Source organism: Solanum stenotomum, chromosome 8, assembly GCF_019186545.1.
Source record: "Solanum stenotomum isolate F172 chromosome 8, ASM1918654v1, whole genome shotgun sequence".
Classification (NCBI taxonomy): domain Eukaryota; kingdom Viridiplantae; phylum Streptophyta; class Magnoliopsida; order Solanales; family Solanaceae; genus Solanum; species Solanum stenotomum.
In genome coordinates this window covers 36,411,183-36,435,704 of record NC_064289.1, presented here as the reverse complement: position 1 = coordinate 36,435,704, position 24,522 = coordinate 36,411,183, and the positions used below count along the sequence as shown (strand labels likewise).

General features: G+C 40.7%; 2 protein-coding genes across 2 annotated transcripts in view; both read left to right on the top strand.

Annotated features, from left to right (window-relative positions):
* Positions 1-24,522, top strand: part of LOC125873377 (vacuolar protein sorting-associated protein 27) — a 1,193,133-nt gene that overhangs the window by 978,550 nt on the left and 190,061 nt on the right. The gene's annotated exons all lie outside the window — the stretch shown is intronic.
* LOC125873750 (uncharacterized) lies at positions 20,956-23,275 on the top strand. Its single transcript, XM_049554614.1, has 2 exons — positions 20,956-21,553; positions 23,136-23,275. Exons 1-2 carry the CDS (start codon positions 20,956-20,958, stop codon positions 23,273-23,275), a joined length of 738 nt encoding a protein of 245 aa, XP_049410571.1.

Here is a 24,522-nt window from a genome sequence, read left to right as displayed (position 1 = left end):
TAGGTGACTCGTTTGATGGTTGTCTAATGCATCTGGCCGAGGTACTGAAATGGTGTGAAGAGTGCAATCTTGTGCTCAATTGGGAAAAGTACCACTTCATGGTAAAAGAGGGGATCATTCTAGGTCATCGGATTTCTGAGAACGGTATTGAGGTTGATAGAGCTAAAGTTGAGGTAATAGAGAAGCTTCCACCACCTATCTCTATGAAGGTGTTAGAAGTTTTCTTGGGCATGCATGCTTTTATACAAGGCTTATCAAGGATTTCTCCAAAATTGCATACCCATTGTGCAAATTGCTCGAAAAAGAGTGTAAGTTTGATTTTGATGATGCTTGCTTGAGAGCATTTGGAGAGTTGAAAGCAAAGCTAGTTTTCGAACCTATCATTATTTCACCAGATTGGGGCTAGCCGTTTGAAGTGATGTGTAATGCTAGTGGAGTGGTGCTTGGTGTGGTATTGGGACAGAGGTGAGAGAAGATTCTTCTTCCGATTTATTATGCTAGCAAAACGCTGAATGTGGCTCAAAGATTTATACGGTGACTAAACAGGAACTCCTTGTTGTGGTTTTTGCATTTGAGAAATTTTGCTCTTACTTGCTTGGCACTAAGGTCATAGTGCATACTGACCATTCTACATTGAGGTATCTGATGGATAAAAATGATGTAAAACCGAGGTTGATTAGATGGGTATTGTTGCTGCAAGGGTTCGATTTTGAGGTGAAAGTTAGAAAAGGGACAGAGAATTAGGTTTTCGACCATTTATCTAGATTGGAAGAGAAAGCTATGCTCATGCTTGGAGATGGGGCTGAAATTAATGATACTTTTTTCCAGACAAACATGTATTGGCTGCATCTTTTGATCTTATTCCTTGGTTTGCGAATTTTGCTAACTACTTGGCAAGTGTTCTGGTTCCATCGGATTTATCATTTCACCAAAGGAAAAAGTTGATACATGATGTGAATAAGTTCTTTTGGGATGGGCCTTATTTGTTTCGTATTTGTGCCGATGGGATTATTCGCCGCTGTATGCCCGAGGTTGAGATGATGAGTGTACTAGAGGCGTATCATTCATCGCCTATTGGTGGGCATCATAGTGGTATTCAGACTGCTCATAAAATCTTGCAGTGTGGCTATTACTGGCCTACCATCCACCAAGATGCTCATGATTTCACCAAGTCTTGTGATCGTTGCCAAAGAGAAGGAGGAATTTCAAAGAGGCAAGAGCTACCTATGAATCCGATATTGGTGATTGAGATGTTTGATGTATGGGGCCTTGACTTTATGGGTCTATTTGTGAGTTCACATGGGATGAAGTATATTCTTATTGCGGTTGATTATGTGTCGTAATGGGTGGAAGCAATTGTGCTTTGAAACAATGAAGGGAAAAGTGTCACTGCATTCCTAAAAAAAAGTATCTTCTCCAGATTTGGTACACCTAGGGAGATTATCAGCAATGGAGGTTCCCACTTTTGTAATAAGTTGTTCAAGGCGTTGCTAGAGAAATATGGAGTTGGTTACAATGTAGCCACCCCTTACCATCCGCAGTCTAGTGGGAAAGTTTAAGTGTCAAACAGAGAGATAAAGCAAATCCTTGCAAAGACTCTGAATGCCAATAAAACTGATCGGTCGAGGAGGCTTGATGCTGCTCTATGGGCCTATCTCACCACATTCAAGACTCCTATAGGTATGTCCCCCTACCAACTTATATATGGGAAGTCAGTCCATTTGCCGGTTGAGTTAGAGCATAAGGTTGTGTGGGCGCTAAAGAAGTTGAATTTTGATTGGGGCACCGCATCAAGTCAAAAAGTGAATGACATGAATGAGCTTGATGTGTTTCGCCTAAAAGCTTATGAAAGTTCAGCCTTGTACAAGGAGAAGATGAAGAAGTATCATGATCAAAAGATTAAAAAGCGTGAATTTGTTGTTGGTGATCTGGTGCTTCTATTCAACTCAACGTTGCGCTTGTTTCCTAGCAAGCTCAAGTTCAAGTGGACCGGGCCATTCAAAGTCACTGAAGTGTTTCCACATGGAGCGGTCAAGCTCAAGAACAAGGTTCAAGTTGAACAGACAAAGGATCAAAGTCTACATGGGGAAATTGGAGAGTGTGCAAGAAGTGATTGGTCTATTATCTTGATGAAGTCTGAGTAATCAAGAGGCCTGCGTCGTGCGGTGATGTTAAATTAAGCGCTTCTTGGGAGGCAACCCAAGATGTACAATCTAGCCAACTATATGTTTTTCTTTTCGATTTAGGAGTTTTCTTCTTTTATTTTAATTTCTGTAACTCTTTAGATATGTGTTTTATTTTTGTATTAGTGTTGGCTAGATATAGAATAGGGCCCGTGTCTAAAAAGTGTCCAGAAAATGTTAAAAGTAAGTCCTAATGGTTGCTAGGTGTGCAGGGGAAAAGGCAAAAATCTGCAGAAAAATAGTTGTGCAGTGGTCTACGGACCCCATCGACGGTCCGTGGGTCGATCCATGGACCGTGAATGGCGTTCGTAGACCCCATGTAAGTTTTCTAAAAATTCTAAGTGTTAGAGTGACCTACGGACCGGACCTACGGTCCGTAGGTCGACCCACGAACCATCGACTGAGTCTCGTGGGTCCAAAAACTAGGAGTTGCCCTACCCGACTCGGACACCTTATAAAATAAAAACTTTCATTTTTAATTCATTCCCCACATTCAAAACTCCCTCCCAACCGTTTTTAAACCCTTTCTCACCCACAATCAGTCTATTTAATCACAATATCCCATAGATCAAGTCCCCATTCACTTCCTCAATTCCCAAATCATCTTTTTCTCTTCCAAATCCCTCATCTCCATTCCCCAACGATTCCACAAGTCTGGGTTCGGTGTCAAAGGGATAGAAAAAGTCTAAAGGAGTCTATTGTATCATCACACTCACCCACTTCAATTACTTGAAAGGTAAATGACTTCACCCTGGCTTTGAATTCACTATTCATTGTTTCTATCCTGAAGTCACAAAGTTGGAGCTTGACCTTGGGTTGTTAATTTCGTGTTTGAATGTTAAATTGTATGCTAAAAACACCCTTGGTATGATGGTATGTGAGTATGTAGTTCATTAAAATTGAATAATTCAAGTTAATAGGCCGAATAGGAAGTTTTGACTTAGGGTTCATAGGTTTCGTTGTGATAATCTTTAAAATTCTATGAAATTGGAACCCTAAGGATGATTAACTACCAAATTACTTGTTGAAATGCATGTGTAGGCCTAGTTTGTTTATATTTGTTGAAAGAAAAGGAATGCAAGAAATGAACCATATGAAAACCCGACACAGATTGACCACGAGACCCCGTCTACGGACCGTAGGTCGGGTCCGTGGGCCAGAAGCACACAAACAATTTTGCTAAGTGTCGAACCACGGTGTGGATTACGGTCCGTCGTTCCATCGACAGACTGTTATGCACATCCGTGGTTCCTACATCAAAGACCCAATTTTGGTTACTCTGACCTACGAAGGGGACCTACGGACCATCGATCCCTCGATGGACCATAAGTACCCATCGTGAGTCGGCAGTTCAACTACTGCCCAGTTTTTTTTACTTTTTTGTTTTGGTTCGTTTCATGTTCTAAAATTCTTCTGTGTGTTTTATTGGTTTGTATTAGTACTAAATAAGCTCCCACATTTACCATGGCAAAGAAATCCCCCACTTATGCCGCGAAGGGCAAGTCCAAGTTTGTAGCACCTTCCTTGCGACTGATCGATGAGGATATAGATGTGGAGTACGCTCCACCTCCCACGAGGACTTCCCCCACTGCTCCACACACTACAAGGAATCGAGCCGGTAGGTGATTCCCGACGTGGTCACTACCCATAGTCTAATGAGGGGGCCACATCGATTGGAACACCGGCTGGTTACGAGTCCGCATCTGCCTCCGGCTCTAGCTCAAGTCCCAAAGGCAGTACCGCCTCTTCGTACGAGTCTGATAGTACAAAGGATATTATCATGCCCCCCTCGAACCTCCAACGGTAGCTACAAAGCCCAATATATGGTGTGTGGACGACCAGTTCTAGATTTACTCGAATGCTCACATGCTTGAATGAGCACGGTAGGATGGCCAGATTGGTCACATATGAGCGTCAGGTTCTCACAGATAGCCTCCACACCGTTCCCGCCATCCACAATTTTTTTCAGAGGCACAGGTGTGAGTGGATGGCACGTAGCCCAGGGTCTTATATCGAGGAGTTAATACGGGAGTTCTACGCTTCCTATGCAACCACCATCAGAGGGTCCATCTCTAAGCGGGCCAAGCCTGCCGCTCAGCCTCCACTTGAGACCACACTCGTCCGGGGGTTCACTGTTGACATCTCTGAGACCACCATCCGTAGGTTCATCTATGGCCCAGACCAAACTCTGCCCACTAATATAGTAGAGTTCGATTATCGGATGGGTATCGTTCAGAGTGGGGCATTTAAGAGGAATGCCGGGCAGCGGGAGTCACTTATTAGGTGGCTAGTACGACATCTTGCCACAGATGGAGAGCGTGCATAGTGGGTCAATACTCCGAGCCTGGGCATTATGAAGGCTACCTTGACTTTTGCTGCTAAATTCTTTTGGCTACTAGTGCAAAATCGTGTGTCCCCTACTCAGGCGGACAATGTGCTCACATGGGATCTAGCGGTGATGATTGCAGGTTTGGAGATAGATTTCTCCTGCATCCTGATTGCGGTGATTCATGAGAGGGACTTCCAGGCCACCACTACCCTACCATTCCCATGCCTCATCTTCTAGCTTTGCAGGGATGCTACTGTACCTATATGGCATTGTGACCGATTGCTTCAGGCAACCAAGACTATTGATATTGACCTTATTCGGGGATGAGGTCAATATAGTTGCACCTCCCAGGGAGCAACAAGTTGAGGTGCCACCATTGGGCGATGATCTTGTAGAAAATATGGAGCAGATGCAGGATGATGACACTGCCCCTCCAGCCACTACAACAGATGCCTAGGATCCTCCGTCTCCGGCCACCAATCAGGCCCCTAGCTCTTCCAGAGCCACTCATTCTTCCAGTTTCACCACCATCCCTCTAGCTCAAGTATAGAAGCTAGAGGCATATATGGCCACCCTACTTTAGCATATGAGGCAATGGATGCAATGTGCTATAATGGAGTTCGAGGGGAGGGTTAAGCAGTGGATGAAGCATATGATCGACTAGAAGGTCTAGGCCATTCATCAACACCTGAATGCCTTTGAGTTGCAAGTCCTGGAGAGGCCGGCCCCAACCATTGATGTGATCACCCTCAAGAAGGAGTTAGAGAGTCTTTGTGATGATGTCTCTGTACTTATCGCTTTCCTAGAGACTGAGGCTGAGCATGCCCTTATGACACCAGTTGATAATGTGGTGATGAGTGCCCTATTCAGTGATGATATGCTGCCACTAGATTCTACTCGTGCAGCTGGGAAGCGCCTTGCTCCGATCGTACTTCTGATGATACTGAGGTTGAGAGAGTGACGAAGAGGGAGCACTAGTAGACTGAGATGGCTCAGAGGGCATCCATAGTTGACGAGGAGATATGACAATAGTGGGCCAGGGAGATAGGTATGGTCCCATCTAGAGGTGTGAGCACTACTGACGATGCTGTGAGAGTTGATGAGAGCACTACTGAGAGTTCTGGGATAGTAGATGGGAGCCCTACTGATGGCATTCCAAGTGTTGGTCCAGCGGGATCCGAGAAATTGGACCTACCCGCTTCTTGAGTGGTCTTCGGCGCATAAGCACCACATGTTTCCTTTACCCGATCCTTTACTTTTTATTTTTTTGTTCATTGGGGACAATCACACTTTATTTTATTGGGGGTTGGGTAAATGGATTATGAGTGATCGGGTGAAGCCTGAGTAACCAAACTCATAATCCTCTCTTGGGGTTTTCTTGCCTGTATTCTTTTCCCCCAAGAGACTTTTTAATTTCTGTTGAACTGGCATGTGTAGGATTGTATGTGTAGGAGTAAGTAGAAAAATTAAAGGATGATGGCATAAAAAGCATGAGAAAAATGATCCCTGTCTAAAAATGTTGAAATGTGCTAGATCGATAGTCTTGATGAGTTGAATGTTTTAGATCTCAATGTGACATGATAAGGAACTGATTTGACTTCTTGACTTAAGCTAAAACTTGAACTAGGTAATTTGATAATTTGATAATGAAACAATGTACCAAGAGTGTGTGAGAAAAGTTGAATGTTCAGACAGTATGTGCCAATCTAGAACTTACCCCGTTGGTCTTGCTAAGATAATCTAGGCTAGAAGTTAGGAAGTGAACATAGGCCCTTGTTCAAATTAAGTCCACTAAAGCCTAAAATTATCCAACCAAATGAAATCAATGTTCCTTTTGATCCAAATATTTGAGCCTAAGATAGACCATATCTGTCAATTCACCTAACTCACCTTCCCTAAAATAATTGTTTTGGCCCCGGTCCCTCCTTGGACATGTGCACCTTTACCAAGGCCAAAAGCCTAAGTTGAGGGTAATGCAAAAAGTTACCTTGATCTTGGCCCTGGTCCGACATCGGATATTTTGCACCTAAACTAATGCAAAATCCATAAGTCGAGGGTTGCTATGAAAGAGGAAACCGAAAGAAAAAAAGGGTATGAAAAGAATTTTGTGTTGAAGAGAGAAAAAGAAAAGATAGAAGAGGATGTGACTTTGTGCAAAAAAACAAAAAGATGATAAATAAAAGTGCTGAAAGAAGTAAAGAAAAATAAAGTGAAAGAAGAAGAAGAAAGTGAAAAATAAGAGCCAGAAAGTCAAAAGTCACATCCATGTTGAAAAGAGTCAAGGGAAAGAAAGTAAAATGAAAGAATATCAAAAATAGGTTGAGAAAAGAGGTAAAAAGCCAATGTAATGTCAAGGAGGGCCGAAAGTCACTAAAAAAATACCCAAATATACCACACCTGACCCTGAGCCTACGTTACAAGCTAAGAAAGTCCTATAGTGATCCTAGCAACTAGTTTGGAGAGTCTAAGAAGTGAAAATAAGGGCAATCTTATGGTATTGAGCACTAACTGTACTTGAAGTCACTTATGAGCGTGAGTGTTGAATGAATCCTAAAACTCAAAATTCATATCTGCTGTGTGAAATAGATTTCGTTTGAAGTGAGGGCACTAGTTACATTATCGGAAAATTGGTACCTTGGTGATTGTGAAAAAGTGTATGTTGTGGTGTCTATTGGTCGATATTTGTCATAACTTGATCCGCATGAGTTATGTTGTTGAGTCTAATAAAAAAGATTTGCACTAAGAAGATAGGATGGGTTGAAATGGCCATGTGATTGCTGAGTTTGTATGTCTGCTTCTACACAAGTGTCGTTTAGAGTGTTAGTGTGTCGCTTGAGGACAAACAACAAGTTTAAGTTGAGGGTGTTGATATACCATGAGTTTACTATATTTTTGATACATTTCACTCAAGAGTTGTGTGTGTCTAGGGCCATTTTGTATTGGAAATAATGTTTTTTGTGTTATGTTTGTAGGAAATAGGCTTTGACGCGGTTGAGTGAGATGACAACAAAAATTCTGCAAAAGTAGCCATCTACGGAGGGACCTACGGACCGTAGGTCCTGCAACGCTCCGTCGATGGGTAGACGTAGATAGGAGCATCAGGGAATTTTGACCAAGTGTGGAACTACGAAGTGATCCACAGATCGTAGGTCGACCTACGGGCCGTCCTTCACATCCGTCGAATGTGTTCAGAGAGTTGAAGTTCTAGTACCTCATGAAATCCTAAGTGTGAAGCCACAAAAGAGGACCCACAGACCGTAGGTCAACCTACGGTCCATCTTGCACGTCCATCATTGATGAACTGGGAGTTGAAGGTTCCAGCCTCTGCTGAAAAACTCTAAGTGTTGACCAATGAAGGGGACCTACAGACAGTAGGTCGACCCACGTTTCGTAGGTTGAGTCATCGATCAATGCCGCGTCTCAAAATTTTATTTCCTTTTTGTTTAGGACATGTTTTTCTATTTCTTTAATTCCTTCAATTCGGCCGGAGGCATCCGGTAAGGGGGAATTGATATGGGTTTTGTATCCGGTAAAAGATCAATGGCGAAGTCTATTTCCCATTCGGGAGGGATTCCGGGTAAGTCATTAGGGAAGACTTCCAGAAATTCCCTTACTACGGGGACCGACTCTAAAGGAGGAGTCTCGGACTCAAGGTCCTTAAGCCTCATAATATGATGGATACACCCCTTAGAAATCATTTTCCTAGCTTTTAGAAATGAAACAAAATGACCTCTAGAAATTGAGCTTCCCCCCTTCCATTCTAAAACGAGCTCATTTGGAAATTAAAACTTTACTACCCGAGTTCTACAATCAATGGAAGCAAAACAAACATGCAACCAATCCATCCCCAATATGACATCAAAGTCCAACATATCTAATTCTACCAAAACAACCAAAGTGACTCTATTAGACAAGAAAATAGGACAATCCCTATAAACCTTTCTAGCAACAACCGAGTCTCCTATGGGGGTAGAAACCAAAAAAGGTTCCTCTAACTTTATGGGGAGTATATCAAATTTCATAGCTACTAAAGGGGTAACAAAAGATAAAGTGGTACCGGGGTCTAACAATGCATGAACATTAATGGAAAATACTTGTAGCATACCGGTGACAACGTACGGAGAACCCTCTTGATCACTTCTATATTAGAGAGCATAGAAGCGATTCTTCTTGGGAGCATCAGAATTTGAGCCAATAGGAGGGACTTGCTTGCCCTTTTTTCCTTGAGCCTTTAACATAGGACAATCCCTCTTCATGTGCCCACTTTTTCCACAATTAATACACTCATCCGTGACCAGAAGGCACTTGCCATCATGCTTTTTGCCACACTTTGCACAAGTAGGTCTATCAACATAAGAACCACCTCCACTACCACCTTGTGGCTTTTGAGTAGGCACCCTCTCTTTGTTGACCTTTGGAGTGCTAGAAGTGCCTTGATTAGAAAACCTCTTCTTAAACCTTGGTTTGCCTTGAACCTCAAATCTATTCTTAGACGAATTACCATCATCAACTCTTGCCCTTTTCACTTCTCTACCCATTTGCTTGAGCTTTTGTTCCTCAATTTGCTCGGCATGAACCATAAGATGGGAGATGTTCATGGTTGGAATAAGCATCGCTGACCTACATTCATTCACCACAAGATCATATATCCCCATAACGAATTTGTTCATTTTAGCCCTAGAGTCCGCCAACAAGGTTGGGGCATATTTAGACAATTGCGTGAACTTGAGGCTATTTTCTTTCACACTCTTACCTCCTTGGCGGAGGTTGATGAATTCTTGCATCTTCCTCTCCCTTAGCTCTAGGGGAAAAAACCCATCAAGGAACGCCGTCTTAAACACTCCCCAATCAACTGGTCCCTCTCTAATGGATCTCTCTTCCTTCTATTGCTCATGCCACACTTGAGCCATGTCCTTCAATTGGTAGGCGGTTAGTTCCTCCTTCTCTCTTGGAGACACTCCCATAGCTTCAAGCAACTTAAACACCTCCTTAATAAACCCTTGTGGGTCTTCATCCACTTTGGAACCATAGAATGTAGGGGGATTCATTCATGTGAAATCCCTTATCCTTGAAGCGGTAGTACTTGCATTGGGGTTCACTTGGACCCTAGCATCTCTAGTGACTTGAGCCGTTAGAGCATGAGTTATGGTTTTGGAGAGCCGTTCTTATCTCCACATTGGTCATAGCCCCCTCCTCATTAGGAACTTTAGGAACTTGACCTCTTCATGAACTTTGGGGAGGAACTCCCTTATCATTGCAACCTCCTCTTCCACTCTTCTTGCGGCCGCTCTTCTTGTATTCATATTCCTATATGCACAAGAAAAAGATTAGAAAAAGGACTTCATAGAGTAAAAATTCTAAGGCATGACTAATGAATAATCACAAAAGTGAAAAGTTCCTAAGCATCTTATAGCATCTCATTCATAAGTGTGGCGCACTTCAAAATTATGAACAAGACTCTACTAGAAGTGATTTATGAGACTTTATCCTAGAATCATTCTATAACCTTGTGCTCTGATACCAAGTTTATCACGATCCAAGAGTACCCCGTAGGCGTGGCACGGCGTAATTGACCCCGAAGGGGTCGCATACAAGCCCTTAGCATTCATCATCACAAAAAGGCATAGAAAAATACGAAAACATTAAAAAATAGAAGTCAACTTCTTTCATATAAGGAAAATAAGAACTAGACTTGTCTCAATCACCATCTAAACATAAGAGTACAATTAGGGTCTAAGCCCTTACATCAATAAAGTCTCCAAATATAGGGAATACATTATAGTTTTGAACATAGGAAGTAAACTAGAAACTAGAATCAATAGCATCTTGTCCCCGAACTTGAGGACTCACCAAGCCTAGGGAATAGTCGACCCAAGCTTCACCTTCAAGGAAGTAGTAAGTATCAACGACCGGAACCTACACTCACAGTAAAGTAGAAAATATGGGTTAGCACAATTAATTGTACTAAGTATGGATGCCATGCACAAAAATCCTTAAAACATGCATAAAAGGGACATTTAGTTGAAATCATGCCTTTGTCAAGTTTGGAAACCCATATGCATATTTATGAAGAAACATAAGCCATCTCAACATATAAGCAACCCAAAGCCACACTAGTGCAATGCAAAGGTAAGATCCCATAACCCTACCAAATGCTAAGTATCACAAATAGGTTACCAACAACATACATATCTTACCATAGTCATATCCCACCTACATAAGAGTGAAGACATTCATATTCATAAAATTTATACATACCATTCCATACATAGTTCATAAGTCATCATATCGTCATAACACAAGAGAACCTTATACCAACCCCTCTTAGAGTCCGCTTGTGCAATGCATAAGTGAAGTCCCATACCCCCACTCACTAAGTAGTACCCTTTAAGAAGTCATAATTAAAGTCCATGTTCTTACCATGATTCATATTCATATCATTTAGGGAAAGATTGGATTAACCGACATAGACCATGTGAGCTATATGGAATCCGGTGTTCTACCCCCACACCGAAAAGAGGTGTCCTACTTGCCCAAGGTAGAATGTATATGTTAGCTTCTAGGTGGATCCACTAGCTAAGACCTATGTGGGCACATAGTTATGGGATACAAAGATTGCTTCTAGAAACCCGCACTCTAACGTGAAGGCTTCCATCCCATGAAACAACATAATGTGAACACCCCAACTAGTGTGAAGGAACCCATCTCATATTCATATCCGCTCGGTGCTGAGCATAATTTTCTTTAAGAGTCGCATTTAGTCTTTACTTAAGTTCACATTCATAAAAGAATGCACTAGGCACTCATGCAAATATAACATCATAATCGCTCATAAGTTCCTTGAGTGAGAATGCTCCTTTCACTTTAGAAACATTAGCATGTGAGTAAACCTTTCACATTATAATCGTATTGTGATCATGAGAATGTCCTTTCAACCAACACAACAAGCTTTCCATAAACATACATACATACTTCATGCACAACCAAGTATATGTGGTATAGGGATGAAGATCTTGCCATCAATACTACAACAACACAATAGATATATATTACTATCTAAGTACATCACCATCTCATACATAATTCCCATAAAAAGGCATAACCCTCATACCTTTGCCCTTCAAGGGTCTTGAAATCACAATCAACCCAACTACATACAATTACTCCATAATGTAGAATGAATTCATGATTCAATAGCTTAATCAACATAAACATAATCAATTGACACATTCATAATATCATCCAACCCACAATATCAATTCAAGATCTATCAACATGGGGAACACATGGGTATAAGGGGAATTCTCATTATAAACATCAATTCTCCATCAATATATTGATAATTCATCATAAAAAAACATAAACAATCATAGTTAAACAATGAAAATGTTTTGGAAAGAAGACCCATGTTATAGAATGAAAACCCTAGCAATTGGGGGATTTGATATCTTGAAAACATAATTTGAAGGGGCTCCTTAGGTGATAGCTACCCAAGGATGAAAACCAACCATACCTCAACTAAGAAGCTCCAAGAAATTTGGGGAAGAACCTTGAAACTCTAGCAACCCTAACTCCAATGTCTTGTTCTTCTTTCTCTTGAGTCAAGAGAGAGATTATTTTTGAGAGAAGAGGGAGGTTTTTTATTTCAATTGGGTGTTTGTCAAATATGACTAAGTCTTGTGAAATTTGATATAAAAATAATATATATTTTACCCCTAAAATACCTAAAACACCCCAACATTAATTGGACTAAAATAGGAAAAGACTTGTTTAACCCTCATTTAAAACTCACGCCCATACACCAAGGTCACCTTCACGAGCCGTGGTATTGCCCGTGAAGGTGAGGCAGTGGCCTTATTTTTGTGACAAAAGTTCAATCGCCCAAGTCATCTCCACGGGCCTCTTCACGGCTCATGAAGTGGACCACGATGCGTGGTCATGCCCGTGGAGTTGGGGCAGTGACTTTGCCATTTGGGGCAATTTGGCTATTTTCTTAAGGCAACTTCACGAGAGCCTCCCTTGGTCGTGGTCAAGACCACGAACCATGGTGATGGCCGTGAATTTGAGGCAGTAGCTAGGGAATTTGGTGACCAAACATTCATGGCCAAGGCAAGACCACGCCCACCTTCACGAGCCGTGATGAGGACCACGACTCATGGTCCTTCTCGTGAAGGTTGGGGTAGCAACTAATGGCTAGGGGCAGCTTTGGCCTTTTGCTTTGGCTTAGCCCCTTGGCCATGGCACTTGCCTCATGGCCTTGACCCCTATAACTCATATTCAAGATGTTTATCCTTACGTTTAGGCTCTAGTTCAACCTACCATTTTCCGGAGTGTTACGATCTCAATATCTTCTCAGTTCTAAGCATAAATCCCACAAAATATTTATCAATCTTATCTTGTCTTTTCATTAAGAGACATGGGTATTAGCCACTTGTCTTATCAAATGATAGCTCCTTAGACCATGAGTGAGAAAATATTTCAGCATCCATGATCTTCTCATAATAGCTTTTAAGGCCCATAGTCATTCATTTCAAACTAGAAATGCCCTAGTACTAATGGAAATTGTTTTGAAAACATGATCTATAATCATTGATGGCATATGCGGATACCATACTTATCAAGACCTAATTTAGAAAAATAGCCCGAAAGCATTAAGGTCAAGTCTAGATGTCATTCGTGTCATGTGGCCAAGCTTCATAGAACATATAGATATCTTCATCTATAAGCGTACTTGAGTCATAAACATACTTTCATAGAAATGCATTCTTTTCAATAATTCATAAGCCTCATTATGGTTTCAAAGTCAATACATCTTCAAATTTAGTTGCATCAATTTCATAAAGAGAAGACATGTATATCTTCATAAATTCATCTTTCATGGTTCAAGACCCACCATATTATCATCATAGCTTAGAAAACATGGGTTATGCAAGAGTTCATGTGGATTCATCTTAAAAATATTCAATTACTTCAATTCATGCATAAAAAGTCATAAAACAATCAATTGGATCAATATTGAAAGGAACCCATGACATGGAAGAAAACTCTAATTTCAATTGGGGATTTCTAACTTCAAAGTTGGAGAATTTGGGAACTCTTTGGAGGAAAGACTTCCATAGATGAAAACTATCATACCTTGAAGTTTAAAGCCCTTAAACAATTTGGTGAATTGGAGGCTTGATCTTGAAACCCTAACTTGACTTCTTCTTCTTCCTTTAGAGAGAGAAATATTTGAGAGGAGGTGCTTAATCAACTTTTGAAAATTTAAGAGAATGAATTGAGTTTGGGTGATTTGGGGGTTTAAAATCATTATATAGGGCTTTGGGTAGAACGCAAAATGATGTAGTATTCAGTTAAAATAATTAGGAAAAGACCCAATAATCCCTGACTTAAAACAGTCGAAATGGCTCACTAGAAAGCCAAAACGGGCTCTAAAGACCACCAGAGTCCGTCAAACGGGTCGTGAAGAATTTCTACTTGACATGGCTTCACTATTTCGGGCATCAAGTTTTACTCTAAACTTGGATTTGGGAAAACTTTGTGGCGTTGGAAAGAGGTCTCCAAGATCTTTAATTTGATAGGTCACGGGCTACCTAATTCATTTTGTGCTAAAAGATATGATCATTTGAAGTTGATCCTAAACTCTAAATCTGATAAAACCCCCTTCATGGATATCTTCACGGTTTGTGTGGGAACTTCGCAGGCCGTTTTGACACAAATGGTTGTTGATCAGTGGATAGGGGAGAACCCTTAATGACTTTACCCCTTCACAACCACTTGTATAACCTTTCTGCCTCTTCACGGCCTGTCTAAGGGTCCGTGGGAGGGAACTTCCTTGGGGAAGGTTCTTCCTTCTTGTCACGAGCTTCATAACGGGCCATGGTCCCCTTCACAGCCATCTAGGGCTTCGTGGAGGGTCCCATGGTACTGTTTGGGTTCTTGACAAGCCCGTTAGACCCCTTCCAAGCCTTTCTCAAATTTAAGGTGCTACAGTATCTTCCCCTTGGGAACATTCATCCTTGAATGGAACTCAAACTAGCATGAAAAAAGTACGAGAGAAACTAACAACCAATCATCATTGCAACTTTATCAAAATGCACATAACCAAGGAGGAATCTCGACTCCAAGAGAAAACATACTTTTAAAACATCTTTTTATATGACAAACATGCAAAATCATACTCAATGCACATAATCATGAAGAAATCAAGTAAGTTAAATTATATCTTCTGAAAAATCAATTTTTTCAAGAGCATGTATGCATTAGGAAAAATGAGAATGCCTAAGGCACACGAATCCTAAAGAGTGAACCATGAGGTCTGAGGCTTCAAGCTAGACATGAAGATAGAAGGAAAAAAGATAGAGATACTAAGACATCACACCACCTTCAAACTTTCACACACCAAACCATAACAATGAACTCTTCAAAATCAATATACTTCTACTCACGCACCAACCATAAAGCACATTATCTCTCCTTGGTAGCAAACCCTACTAGTCCCTTCAAATTCATCTCCCTCAATAAAAACATAACACCAAAGTCTTAACAACCACTAAACCATTGATACAAGTTAGCACTCAAGAAGATTACACAAGGATTTCAAGGACTACTCCAAACACAATCACCATACATGGAGTCTTACCATAGCCAATGAAACACTCAATACCAAGCCATGCATAACCAAAATCTTAAGGACCATAATTCACCAATTACCACATCTGGGGAACCCACTTGATCTTGTCCAGTTTGAAGAGAATAAAACCTATCTTGTTTTCGACCACCACTAGGACTAGAGAAAGGGTAGGGTTGAGCCCTGATCTTAGGCGTATTTATATTCCTAAGTTGTCAATATTTTCCCATGTTTGGATCAAATTAAAGAGTGATTTAAGACTATTAACTTGATTTTGTTAACTTGTGATGATTGTGCACTGAAATATATGATTAGGTTTTTTAGGAACTTTTGAGGGATTTGGAATTGATTTGGAGAAGAGGAAGCAACTAAGGGAAGAAAAATGGCTACGACAAGAACCACGAGTGGTTGGCACACTGCTAGGTGCGGCGTGCCAAGGTGACTAATTTAGAGGCGACTGCTAGGCATGATACAAGGTGCGACACACCACGAAGGTTCTGACTTTTTCAGTTAAAGAAGTTTAAAATAGGAGTCCTAGTTGTAGTAGACTTCGACTCTATTGTTTCCAATTATTATAAATAGACCCTTAGGGCTCCATTGTTAGGGTTCAACTTTTTAACTGGTGTGCAAGAGCAAGTTTCATCATTTGTAATAAGTTTCGATCTTCTAACTCTTCTATTTTCTTGAAATCGCATGAACAATTGTATTTTGTGGTTTCCTAATAGCATGAGTGGCTAAATGCCTTAGTTCTGAGATTGTAGCTTTGAATCATTATTGATTATTTAAAGGTCCTTTGAATTAATTCATGGTTGTCATCATAAGTTACTTCTATATTCTTGTTTTAGTATTTTATGCTTGATCACCATGAGATAAATCTATTGTCTAATCTTAAAATCGAGAGAAGATGGGTTAGATAGACCAGAGAATAAAGAGAGCTCGCTCAATCGACCTATTTGATTGAGGTGATTTGGTTTAGGAGTGACGCCCGTATGAATAACTTGCTTAGTTATGAAAGAAAATGAAATATAAATGCTCGCTAGTTAGGCACATTTATCCCCACTCAACGATGTAGTTAGACTACTAACTGGAGTAGGCAACTAGAGGTTTGATAGCCGACTCATACAATCATCCCTATAAATCAGTAACTTGACAACTGAAATTAGTTCGAAGCCGAGAATATGATGCATGAGATTCATTACATGCTGCAACCTTGGAATTGTCTTTTACTTGCTTGAAAAATCGTCATAAAGTCATTCAATCTTGGTTACTTTTTTTCTTGCATAATTCGTAGTAGTAGTTAACAATTATCACTATCTCTGAAAATGGTTACTTTTATTTTATTTGTAGAGTTGAGTGTCAAATATAAGTTGAACATAAGTCCCTTGCGAACGATAACTTGTTTCTTTATGAATCTATTTTACTTGAGCGACCACGTACACTTGCGTGTATATTGGGGAGCAACAAGCTTTTGGTGCCACTGTTGGGGACTTAGAAATTGATTTATATTCGATCTTTTTAAGTCTTTAATTATAATATTCAGTTTTTAATTACTTGATCTTAGCTTGTTTATTGCAGGTAGTTGACTCTTAGGTCTTGCTCAGAAAGGAGAACTTGTCAAACCAGAAAACGAACCCGAAAGAGCTCTACATTGACGCAAGAATGGCTAATCAAGGTTGTCATGGAGAACTGGTGTTAGATCTTTGTGGAGACAATGAGGATAATAACCAATACAACGTGAACAACCAAGAAAACTTGAATAACCAAGAGGTACACCCTTTTGTACCAGCAAGACCAGTCCGTGATGTGGCAGTCCCACTCACAGCCAATGTGGTGTCTAGCATTAGGAAACCTCCACCAAGGGGTAGATTTGAACTAAAACATGACATAGTACAACTCATCCATGCTAGTGGGCAATTCACTGGTCTCCCCCACGAGGATTCCCAAATCTACCTTAGGAACCTTATAGAGATTAGTGATACATACATCCCAAATGGAGTATCATCGGACTATGTGAGGCTGACGTTGTTCCCATACTTATTGTTAGGAGCCTCAAGGCGTTGGTTAGATTCTGAGCCACCAAACTCCATCACTACCTGGGATTATCTAGCAAAGAATCTCTTGAGTTGATTCTTTCCATCCAAGAAAACCGCACGGTTGAGGAGTAAGATATTAAGATTTAAGCAAAACCCGGGGGAGGACATGTACCAAAGGCGCAAATCCTAATGAACTAAAAGGGGGGATGACCAATGAGGAGCTACTCCAAAAGCTCATGACTGAAATAGGGACAAAAATAAATGCTAGGATCGATAAGAAGGATGAGAACATCAGAAACATCTAAATGACCCAAAGTAGTTTAGAGAAACAAGTTGTGGAAGTAGCTAATTCTCTGAACTTGCGTCCCCAAGGTGGGCTGTCCAGTGAGACTGAACCTAAGCCCAAGCAACTAAATGTGGTGAGTACTAAAAGTGGGTTACAACTAGAGGAACTAGCTCCAAAGAAGAGAGCTACTGAGGCATGTACTAAAGAAAAGAAAGTGGAAGTGGTAGTAAAGAGGTCCAATGCTGAGACACCCGTTCCTTAAAAGAAACTCCCCCTTCTATTTCCACAAAGGCTCAGAAAGCAGAATGATGATGAATGCTTCGGTAAGTTTCTCTCTCTCCTCAAACAGGTTCACATTAATCTGCCTTTGGTTGACATTTTGCAGGGTATCATGAAGTATGCTAAATACATGAAGGAGATAGTGGCTAACAAGAAGAGGCTCACGGAGTATGAAACTGTAGCACTTACTGAGGAGTGCAGCTCCAGAATCCAAAATAGGCTGCCCAAAAAGTTAAAAGATCCGAGTAGTTTTACTGTGTAGATCACAATTGGGAAAAGTGTTCATGCCCGGGGGTTGTGTGATTTGGAGGCAAGTATAAATCTTATGCCCTTGTCACTATATCAAAAGTTTAGGTTGGGTAGTCCAAAGCGAACCACTGTCATTCTCTAACTCACTGATAGATCCATTGCTAGGTCAGAGGGGGTGGTAGAAGATGTTTTAGTTCAAGTAGGCTCCTTGATTTTCCCGGTAGATTTTGTGGTCTTAGAATTTGAACCCAATTCTAAAATTCCATTCATTTTGGGACGTCCGTTCTTGGCCATAGGTAGGGTATTGATTGATGTAGCAGCTGGGCCATTAACTATAAGGGCACATGATAAGGTTGAGGTATTTGATGTTTACCGCGCCTTAATATTGCGTTCTATCTATGAAGAGTTGTCTACTATTACGGTGGTAGATCACATAGTAGAATCGGAGTTAGTTGTGCCCGAAGATCCCTTAGAAAGAGTGTTAGTGAGACATGAGGTGGATGGAGACACTAAGGCCCAATAGATAGAGACGTATTTAAACCCGTCACTCATGGAGACTCACAGGTATATAGTGGAGCCATTAAATCGTGAATTAGCGCCTCCACCCAAACCCTCAATCGAAGAATCTCCCAAGTTGGAACTGAAAACATTGCGTGCTCACCTAAGGTATGCTTATTTGGGTACTAACAAAACTTTGCCTTTTATACTTTCTGTAGAGTTGTCTGAAATACAGGTTGAGACAACATTGAGGATCTGAAAGCGGAGGAAGAAGGCGATTCGATGGAAGATGGCTGATATTCATTGGATTAGTCCGACGTTACGTATGCACAAAATCTACATGACAGATGATCACAAACCAAGTGTACAACATCAACGTCGGCTAAATCCTTTGATGAAAGAAGTGATGAGAAAAGAAGTAATAAAGTGGCTAATTGTGTACCCAATCTCTGATAGTAAGTGGGTATGTCCGGTGCAATGTGTTCCCAATAAGGGAGGTATGACAGTGGTAAGAAACAAAAAGAATGAGTTGATTCCTACTAGAACAATGACCGAATGGAGAATTTGTAAGGATTACCAGAAACTAAATGATGCCACCCAAAAAGATCACTACCCGATTCCCTTCATTGATCAGATGCTTGACCGATTAGCAGGGCAGGAGTACTGTTGTTTCTTAGATGGGTATTCTGGTTACAACAAGATATTAATTACACTCGAGGATTAGGAAAAGACCATGTTCACTTGTCGTTATGGTACATATGCTTTCAAACGCATGCCATTCAGACTTTGCAATGCACCGACGACTTTTCAAAGGTGTATGATGGCCATTTTTAATGATATGGTGGAAGACTTTGTAGATGTGTTCATGGATGATTTCTCCGTCTTCGGGATGTCTTTTAAGGTATGTCTCCGGAATCTTCATAAGGTACTTGCTAGGTGTGAGGACACTAACTTAGTGCTAAACTGGGAAAAATATCATTTTTTGGTTAGAGAGGGGATAATGTTGGGACACAAGGTGTCTAATTCAGGTTTAGAGGTTTATAAACCCAAGGTACAAGTTATTGAAAAATTGCCCCCTCCCATTTCTGTAAAAGGGGTACGAAGTTTCCTTGGTCATGCAGGTTTTTACCGGAGATTCATCAAGGATTTCTCCAAGATTGCAAGACTTATGTGCTGTCTTTTAGAGAAGGAGGTGAAATTTTATTTTGATGAGATGTGCTTGAAAGCTTTTGAGATGTTAAAGAGGAACTTAATTGAGGCTCCCATCTTAATTGCTCCTAATTAAGAAGTACCATTTGAACTCATGTGTGATGCAAACGACGTAGCAGTGGGTACAATTGTGACAAAGAAAAAATAAAGTGTTCCACTCGATCTATTATGCTAGCAAGACCCTGGATTCTAGACAAGCTAATTACACAGTGACTGAGAAGGAGATGCTAGCGGTAGTGTTCACCTTCGACAAGTTCAGATCATATTTGGTAGGTACTAAAGATATTGTTTTTACTAACCATGCAACTATTAGGTACCTGTTCAACAAGAAGGATGCAAAACCAAGGCTGATTCGGTGGATATTGCTTCTCCAAGAATTTGACCTTAATATTAAGGATAGGAAAGGTACTAAAAATCAAATAGTTGATCACTTGTCTAGGTTGGAGGAATTTTCCATGTGCATGAAGGTAAACAAATCCGGGAAGAGTTTTCGGATGAACAATTGATGGCACTAGATATCACTCAAGTGACTTGGTATGCGGACATTGTGAATCTGATTGTTAGTGGAGATTACCTCTCCGGTGCAACCACCTAACAAAAGAAAAATCTCAATCATGATGCTAAGTTCTATATCTTGGATGAACCGTTGATTTTCAAGCAGCATGTGGATCGGATGATGAGAAGATGCATTCCGGAGTCTAATGTTCGAAAAGTGCTTGAAAGTTTTCATGCTAGCCCATATGGAAGACACCATAGAGGAGAGCGCATGGGGCACAAAGTACTACAATCTGGTTTCTTTTGACCCTCATTATTTAAAGACTTTATTGCTTTTGTGAAGGGTTGTGATAAATGCCAAAGGTTGGGTACTATTTCAAGAAGACATCATATGCCGCTAAGTGACATTTTGGAGGTGGAAATTTTTGATGTGTGGGGTATTGACTTCATGGGTCCCTTCCCACCTTCTAGTAGAAACCAATAAAATCTTGTGGTTGTGGATTATGTGAGTAAATGGGTTGAGGTTTTCACTCTTCCTTCGAATGATGCAAGGGTTGTGATCAAGTTCATCAAGAAGCACATCTTCACTCGCTTTGGCACTCCAAGGGAAATCATGTGATAGAGGTAAGCATTTCATTAACCGTCTAGTGAATAATCTTCTTGCTAATTATGGTATTCGTCATAAGGTTGCTACAACTTACCATCCTCAAACGAGTGGCCAAGTGGAAGTTTTAAATAGAGAGGTAAAGTAAATTTTGCAAAAAATGGTGAATGCGCAGAGGATGGATTGGTCTGAGAAGTTAGACGATGCATTGTGGGCATATAGGACTGTTTATAAGACACCCATAAGGTCTTCTCCCTATCACATAGTATTTTGTAAAGCATGTCTTCTTCCGGTGGAATTAGAACACCAAGTTTATTGGACAATTAAGAGATTGAATTTGGACCCTGAGCTGGCCGGTAGAAAGAGAATGAATCAATTGCACGAACTTGAGGATTTTAGGCTCCACACATATGAGAATGCCAAGTTTTACAATGAAAGGATGAAAAGGTGGCATGACAAGCACATAGTTACTCGTACTTTCACTCCGGGAGAAAAGGTACTACTCTTTAACTCTAGATTAAGGTTATTACTCGGAAAACTAAGGTCTAAATGGAGTGGTTCTTTCGAAGTGGTAAGAATGACACAACATGGGGCTGTTGAACTTAGAGGTGAGATTGACCTTACATTCTTGGTAAATGGGCAAAGGGTAAAACACTACTTTGGTGTAGATTCACATCGCGATCTGGAGGCTTTTGAGCTAAATGATGAATGCTCCAAGCTACATCATTCCGCGACATTAAATCAAGTGCTACACGGGAGTAAACTTGTGAACAATATGTAATAGATAGGTAGTTCGTTTTTGAATTTTGATTTTTTTTGTTTTAGCGTAGTTTCAATTCTTAGAATCTAGGAAGTATTCTTATTTATAGTTTTAGCTAGATTGGATTTTTCATTAGTTGTAACTTAGTTTGTAATAGTGAAAAAAGGAAATAAAAGAAAAAAATTAAAAATATCTGAAGCCAGGCGCACTGGTTGGCGCGCCGCTCTTGGCATGATAATTCAGAGAAGTTCTTGAGGTGCTATGCTGGCACGTCGCCCCTCCATCTTGCCCCAACCTAGATCTCTACTGAAGCCAGGCACACTGACTAGCGCGCCACACCTGCGTTGAACTTCAAAGCGCCTATGCAGGAGCCTTAGAGGCGCGACGCCCCCCATCACCCCAAAACCCAAATTTGCGATTGGTCGACCCAAATCGGGTTCGACCCGACCCAAATCGGGTTCGACTCGACCCAAACCCATCCTTTTAAACCCCTAACACTAAATTCATCCCCCATTCTCCTAAAATACACCGCCCCAACCCCTAAATCCTCTCAAACTTCTTCTTCCTCTTAATCTTTTCCTCTCCCTACAACCTCCATTAACACCCACCCAAACTCTTCCTTTCCCCCACACCAATATTTATTCTTCCTATTTTCTCCCATAAATCACCCATCTTCCACTTTTCTACCTTCCCCAACTCTCTCTCTCACTCTAATTTTTTTTTTCTCTTTCGTTCTCCACCCACACAACCAACAACCGACCCCCCTCTAATTTTTTTTTCTTTTGTTCTATTTTTCTTCTTCATAGGTGGTGATGGTTCCTAAAGCTAAAAGTGTAGCGGGGTAGAAGCACATTAGGAAAGGCGAAACATCTGGGTCCGCTAGTAGCCGGGAACCAGTTAGGAAATTAGAAAAGAAGGCAGTGGAAAGGTATAGCTGGGAGTGGTTTGAGTGTCAGTGAGAGGCTAAGTATATGGGTGACGAGTATGTCAATGAGGTAAGATTGCAGTCCCAATTTCCCATTATTTATCGTACTGTGATCGATTTGGGGCTGAGGTTTATTTTTGAGAATCTCAGAGGTGGTAATATGTCCTTAGTTCGGGAGTTTTATGCAAATTGGCTTACTTATACTAGGTCGATTAATTCTATGCGGTGAAGGGTCGGGATGTTAAATTCACTTCTCAGATACTAAATGAGTTCTTAGGTACCCCGAATTGTGACACTGATGATTTTAATAGATTGAAGGATAAACCTCCTTATAGGGATATCCGACATACGTTGTGTGGGGTGTAGTCGACTGCTAGGTGGGAGCGAAGTAAGGATACTGGGAGGCATTCAACCCTCCACTTTGCTAATTTTAATCATGTAGCCCGAGTGTAATTGAAAATAGTTTGTAGTGTGTTGTTGCCCGTTAAACATCTTACAGAGGTGACGCGGGATAGGGTGGTACTAGTCTATATGTTGATGAATGGGATGTCCATTAATGTTGGGGAAATTCAGAGGCAAATTATGATGAAGTTTTGAAGTAATTTGAGGTGAAGGTTTTGTTATGGGGGCTTGATTACCCATTTTCTGAGGGCAGAGGGTATTGAAGAAGAAGAGATGGACTTGACTGTTGCTTTCCACCCCGATTTGACGGGTAAGATAGTTTATGTGACTAGGACAAAGGCACTGGACACGTCCCATGGACCTGTCTTGTCAGCCCACGAGAGGCAAGCCTGAGATGATAGTGTAATGGCTAGGATGTTTGGCATGGCAGAATTGCAGCTGTGGATAGGAGGACGTCCGATCAGTGATGATAAGATGGAGACCTTGTCGGATCTCTACCCTTTGACCGAGAGTGCAACTTTTCAATGCAGGACTGGTCCTGCTTTTCTTGAGCCTTTGGATGATGATGAGGCTACTCTTGATGAAGAGATGAACGAGGATGATGATGTTGTTCATGAGGAGGTGAATGCCTTAATGGTTTTTGATGGTGGTGACGACGAGGCCTAGAGGCCCGAGGGAGTATTCTTATCTCTATACTTTGTTTTATTTATGCACTGAGGACAATGCTTATTTTCAAGTGTGGGGTAGGTAATATATATCTTTTGTAAATATATGTTTAATGCTTTATCGAGTCTAGCTTTAGTTCTAAGTTTAGTTTTTAGTTTTAGGATTAAGTTTTTAATTTTTCTTATTTTGGATTCCTCAGCGTTTGTTTTCGATACTTTTACTGAGGATAGTCCCTTCGAACCGACTAGGACTAGTTTTACTGCTTTATTGAGTCTTAGAGTCATCATAGGAGTGACAGTTCCCAATAATGGATGGAGTATGACCGTCTTAAGGGAAAATTATACACATAGAGGAGTAGGATTGAGAAACCAACCTTGGTCTTTTGAAACTATGTCCGAATAAGTTATCCAGACGTCATGGGTAGTCATAATTGGAAAAGTGAAATAAGAATGTTAACCTTGAAACAAGCATGTTTTCTTAGTTGTGAGTTTAAATAAAAAAATGGGCTTGATTGTGTAGTAATACCGTAATTCAAGATGTATGAGCATGTTAGTTGATATATCCTTATATGTGTCATGATGCCATGTATGGTGAGTGTTGTTGGGTTCTTGCTTCAATTGAAATCTAGAACTTGCCTTGTGTGTGTTGAATTAGTGGCTTGCATGACTTAGGGAATGTGATTGAGGCATTTCTTTCAAAAAGCAAATTATTGACTCGAATTGTATGCCTACCATTGAAATTATCACTAGTGAAGCCCTATTGAGCCCTTAGCTTTGTTTGTTGATAAGCCACATGATAAGACGAAACCCATTTGTTTGATACCAAAGTCTTTTGATCCTAACAAAATCCTTAATGCACTGTGTTAGGAAGAAGGGTTGAAAATATTGGTTGATATGAGAAAGGGTGAAATGCTAAATTGTGTGGAAAAGAAAAGAATAAGTGAAACTCTGTTTTGGCCCTGGTCCTTAGTGACA

Coding starts and splice junctions, on each gene's coding strand:
- LOC125873750 (XM_049554614.1), top strand. CDS start 20,956: ATGGTGAATGCGCAGAGGATGGATTGGTCTGAGAAGTTAGACGATGCA. Junction 21,554..23,135: donor AAATCAAGTGCTACACGGGA/GTAAACTTGTGA, acceptor TTCTGAGGGCAG/AGGGTATTGAAGAAGAAGAG.